The 5,497-nt window shown below is 44.7% G+C and overlaps 1 protein-coding gene across 1 annotated transcript; it reads right to left on the bottom strand.

Moving 5' to 3' along the window:
- Positions 1–234: 234 nt before the first annotated feature.
- Positions 235–3,062, bottom strand: fzd9b (frizzled class receptor 9b). Its single transcript, XM_074680133.1, has one exon. It carries the CDS (start codon positions 2,529–2,531, stop codon positions 774–776), a length of 1,758 nt encoding a protein of 585 aa, XP_074536234.1. The 5' UTR covers positions 2,532–3,062; the 3' UTR covers positions 235–773.
- Between the last annotated feature and the right edge of the window lie 2,435 nt (positions 3,063–5,497).

A 5,497-nucleotide genomic window follows, 5' to 3' on the forward strand; every position in this document is an offset into this window, starting at 1 on the left:
GCATGCTCTTGGAAGACAACACGTTTGTTGAGGGGGAGTCCCGTCGTATGATTTAGACAGGGAGAGAGAAAAAAAAGCTCTGAATCCTGGGAGAAGCATGACAGAAAAAATCCAGATAACAAGGCAGGAATGGGGAATCATTTGTGACTCTTAAATTTGAAACTGTTTAGGGTTAAATATTCATCATGAGCTTTTGTGAGATAGCACGAAAATGACAACAACACAAGGCGGCTGAACGTGTATTCCACAAATTTATTTTCCTCCAAAAAAGGCCAAAACCAGAGTTCTTATAAAAGGCACTTAATTTCCCTTTACCTTCCTTAAATGCATCTAAACAACAGATCTGTTAAGGTGAACCTTAAATTAAATATATTTACATTAAATAAAACATTTATACAGATTTATACAGATATCATGCCACTTTCAAGGAGGACAAAAGACAAATATTTTCCATGGTTCCTCCTAAAACGGTCTCAATTTTTTGCTTCAAAACACTGGGCATGTCTACTGCACAGAGCACTATGAACAGAAAATATAGGTAACAATACTGAACATATCCCTTTATGCGATGAATACTGTTTATAGATAGTTTCTCCTAGTGATGCCTGTGTGTCCCTTGACAGCAGCAGAGCAGTACCTGACAGTTCAGTTCTTCTCTCAAAGTCTTTAGCAGCTCCTTATTTCGGGCATGTGTGTGTTTTTATGTGAGGGATAGAGAGTGTGTCTGCATATGACAGCGTCTTTGTGTGTGCGTGTGTGTGTCATGATCTGTCTCAGACGTGTGTGGGGTTGTCTGAGTGCGGGTCAGTCTTGGCCATGTGCAGAACCACAGCAGGGGATTTGTAGTGGCAGTGCGTGCTGCCGCAGCTGACTCCGCTGCACGGCTTCCTGTTTCTAGTCCTGTCTGCCAGTTTCCTGCTGCACAAGCCCTGCCAGGTCTGCAAGGTCTTAGAGCTCCACACCCACACCCCACTGGTGATGCCCACCACCAGCGACATGAAGATCTTCAGCATGAACACGGCTACAGTGGGCACAGACATCTGCAGAGAACAGTCGCCACTGTGGCTGTTGAAGGAGCCGCACTTCATCTGCAGCCCCCTCAGCTTCCAGTAATCCATGTTCAGTCTTTCATAGAAGTAGCAGACGATGACGCAGGTGGCAGGCACCGTGTAGAGGATGGAGTAAATGCCAATTTTCACCATGAGCTTCTCCAGCTTCTCTGTGTTGGTACCCTCCGTCTTCATCACTTTACGGATGTGGAAGAGAGCTACAAAGCCGGTGAGGATGAAGGAGGTGCCGATGATAAGGTAGCAGGACAGAGGGATGAGGACGAAGCCGGTGAGAGCTCCAGAGTCCATGCTGCCCACATAGCACAGCCCCGTCAGCTCATCCCCGGCCACCTTCCTCATTGTGAGGATGACGATAGTCTTCAGAGCGGGGATACCCCAAGCTGCCATGTGAAAATAGTTACTGTGAGCTTCTATAGCCTCATGGCCCCACTTCTTACCCGCAGCCAGGAACCAGGTGAGGGTGAGGATGACCCACCAGATAGAAGAGGCCATCCCAAAGTAGTAAAGGATGAGGAACACAATAGTGCAGCCTGTAGACTCCAGTCCTTCCTGGATGATGTAAAGCTCCCCGTGCTCCCGGTCACAGGCGATGTTCTCAGCTCCAGCCACAGAGCGGATGATGAAGGCCACTGAGTACACATTGTAGCACATAGAGAGGAAGATGATGGGGCGTTCAGGATACTGGAAGCGATGAGGCTCTAGGAGGAAAGTCAGGACTGTGAAGGCAGTGGAGATAAAGCAGAGGATGGACCACACAGTCATCCAAATGAAGGCAAAGTCCTTATCCTGCCTGGACCAGAACACGTCTACAGCAGGGGAGCAGCGGGGAGCACAAGACTGGCTCTTCTCCACAAACTGGAACTTGTCAGGGTTCTCACAGGAGACCACGCTGCCAGGGGAGCGCCCACTGCCTGTGCCTGGCTGCCTGGGTCGAGGGGGGACAGGGAGCATGCCCTCACCTTTCTTCCCTTCAGTCCTGGTTTCGTTCTCAGGGGCTTCCATGCACAGAGCGTTGGGGTCATTTCTTGTGGGCAGCTTGGAGCAGTCGAGTGAGTCCGGCCAGGTGTAGCTGAACTTCTTCATGATGGGGGCGCACCTCTCCCTGGCCTGCTCACACATGGGTCTGCATGCGGGGATGGAGGTGGACACTTTGTCCGTGCACATGGGGGCGTAGAGGGAGCACAGGAAGAAACGGAGGTGCACATCACAGCCGTAAGCCACCAGAGGAGCAAACTCGTTCAGTTTAATGGCAGCCTCCTTCTGGTCGTCGTGGTCCATGAAGTTGGGCATCCGGGTCAGGTTGTAGCCGATCCCCTGGCACATGGGGATCACGATGGGCTCGCACTTGGCTGGTCTGCCACGCTCCAGGTCGTACGAGCCGATTTCAAAGCTGGAGCCAGAAATCACCAGCATACACCACAAAAAAATCGCTACCTTCAGCGGACAACCATCCATGCTCATATTTTAAGTCAAAAACTCGACTCTGTCCTCTGAAATAGAGCATGAAAGAGTCAAAAATACAGGGGTCGACTTCAGAGAGAGCCCCGCTATTTCCCCATTGCGAAAGCAGGTCTGAATGTTGCCGTTAGCTGTCCGTCACAGAAAAACACTCCTAAAAAAAGAGAGCTAAGTGCTGAATTGTGCTTCTAAGTCCCGAATCAAAACGAATAATCCCACAGAAGGACAACACTAAGGTCCGTGACTAAGACGTGATAGTCGAAAACTTCGACAAACAATGGAGGAAAAATCATCAAAATCACACACCGAGAGATGAACGTTAATCCTCCGGGCGACCGTTAGCAGCTGTGAATTAACGCAGATATCAAAGTGACAGTTTCTGGAACGCCGTTTAACTGAAGCTCATGGCTGTCTGTCGTCTCCTGCTCTTCTTTCCCCGCGTACAGGCTCGACACTGAAGTTTGAGAGCCGCTCAGTGGGACTCCAGTCAGGGGGAGACAGAGAGGGGGAGGAGGGGGTGGACTCTCGGTGACGCTCACGTTTCAACCGGCAACACCACACAAGGAAAATGATCAGACAGATGCTGGAGGAGCGTCAAATAACGCAGAAAATTCTGCCTCGAAGGGTCTCAGGGCTTTAGACTGGAGCGAATCCACACAGTTTACGACTACACGGGTAAAGATGATACATTTTAAAATATTTAAGTCACTTATAAAGTCAAATAACACCGCAGTAGGTTTTTTATTGCATAAAACTAAGTTAGAAACAAGTGGGCATGTAAAAAAAAAAAATCTTCTTTTGTAGAGGGACTGAATTCATGATTACCCAGACAGGGCTAGATTAATCTGCTGTAGAGCACAGAGGCAAAAACAGACTGCCTTTCCTTGGTGTTTGTTGTAGCGACAGTACTCGGATCTGGTGATCCTATCAGACAGCATCAGAATAATATGACCTATGACCTTTGATGATGCTTTCTTTTTAGTCAAACAGATACACTTTTGAAAACACTCTACAAAGCTACATAATTCAAAGATTAGTTAAGAAAAATCAGAAGTCACCTAACATATTCTTTTCTGTTTACTTAATACAGCATATTGAGCTAGACCTTAAGCCCATTAACAGTCATTAACAATCATAAGCCTATATGCAGCAGGGTGGCTCCTATTCATACCCCAGTTAAAAGAAACATGCATTTACATTAATGCAGTAATCAGAAAATTGTAGTTTGGATTTAAAAAAGAAACAAACAAAAGATACTATTGAACTTCAAATTCATATTAATGGAGCTTTCAATATGAAACATATCAGCAAAGTAATGCAGAAGTCACAGAAATGTCTGAACCAAAAAAATTATAATTGTTTATACTAGTCTATACTCTTTAGTCACCTTTCTCTGCTTGTAGATTACGGTTCACTCAGTAATTAGTGTAAAAGAAAAACACAAAATGAAAGTATTATAAGTCTTAAAATTATGAGAACTGCTGAAGAAAATTAAACTGATCCCCCCTGAATTCTTTTTTAAAAAGCATCCTCCACTGCTGTGAGTGAAACACTGAATGGTTTATTTTAGCAATCATAGTGTAAGAAAAAAGCTTGCTTCTCTTGTAAAACGATAGTCCCTGTGGCGTTTTACTGTTGCTGACTCATAATTACCCCGTCACCATTTCTGCTAATGTTTTCCCGCAGTACAATGTGAAACTTTATTGAGCCCTGCAGGTCAGCCTTCTGCTGTAAAACAGAGATGTTGGGTTTTTTGCTAGTTAAGGTCACTTCAGCAGAGAAAGGCACTTTAGAGATGATGTATGCTACAAAACAAGGACACAAATATTTAGAAACCAAAAGTCTGTATGGTTGTGATGAAAAAAGTCAATCAGAATGAAGTATAATATGATGAAAATGGGTGCATCAGTGAGTATGTGGAGGAGAGGACTATTGTGTCCATCTAGTGGCTGAATGGGGAGAGCCTGTAGCTCCACAGCTGTTACACTGAGCATTTGATCTTTTCTCAAACAGGGGAGGAACTCAAGGATTTTGGCCCCTCGCCCTGAAGGACTGAACTGGCTGTCAACTGCATGCTATCTCTATTATCCCCTGTGATAAAACGCTGCTGAAGGCAGTTTTGCACTTGTCTGGTTTGAGAATATCTTGGAGTTTTTCAACATCTAAATCACTGCTGACTGAGATTTGAGCACATAAGTAAAAAAACAAACAAACAAACAAACAAACTAGAAAGCCACTATAAAAAAGGCCAACAATTGTGGGAGAATTTCAGGTCTTTCCAAAGATGGTGAAATCCAACTACCAACACAGCTAACAGTAGCTACCAAATTGTATAAGAATTGTTAATTTCCTAAAAAATAAACTTTTAGACATGTGGATTAGTTAAACGAGGACTCCCTGGCTGTTAAATCTCTTACTTTATTTAATGGATAAGTATCACAGTGGTATCAGTGTACTCATTCATTTCTCCCCGGGCAAGCTTTAAGCATTTCCCCCCAAATGGCTATCCCAAAGGAATCTTGTTATACTTTGATCTTGTCAAATGGGGTAAGAAAATGTTGTCACTTATATACTGTACTTTGTGTTATCAGGTTATTCATTTACCTCTGCCCTGTGAAAGGAAATCTTTCTTACTCTTTCTTGATGACAAATTGAGCCAGATGAAGGCGGAGTATACTGCAGCACTTATCAGATTTGGCTTCAGGTAGAAAAAAAATCCTCTAGCTTCAAATTAAGCCTGATCGAGCGGGGGAGGAAATGCATTCCAGACTCTCAGATGATATCTTATTGTACGTCAAGCTCTTGGTGAATCAAATAGAAATGCTTTGACTGAAGTTCCATTACTGCTCGGCAGCTTTTCCACTCCGTTTTTAAGTTCTCACTTCAAAGACCAGGGGTCATCAGAGAGAGTTTGGAGGAGCTAGCGTGTGCCCTTAGAAGGCCTCAGATTAAAACCAGAGAGAAATCTT

Source organism: Halichoeres trimaculatus, unplaced genomic scaffold (genome assembly GCF_033239565.1).
Source record: "Halichoeres trimaculatus isolate MK-OKI-2021-1 unplaced genomic scaffold, fHalTri1.1 fHalTri1_scaffold_9, whole genome shotgun sequence".
Lineage (NCBI taxonomy): Eukaryota > Metazoa > Chordata > Actinopteri > Labriformes > Labridae > Halichoeres > Halichoeres trimaculatus.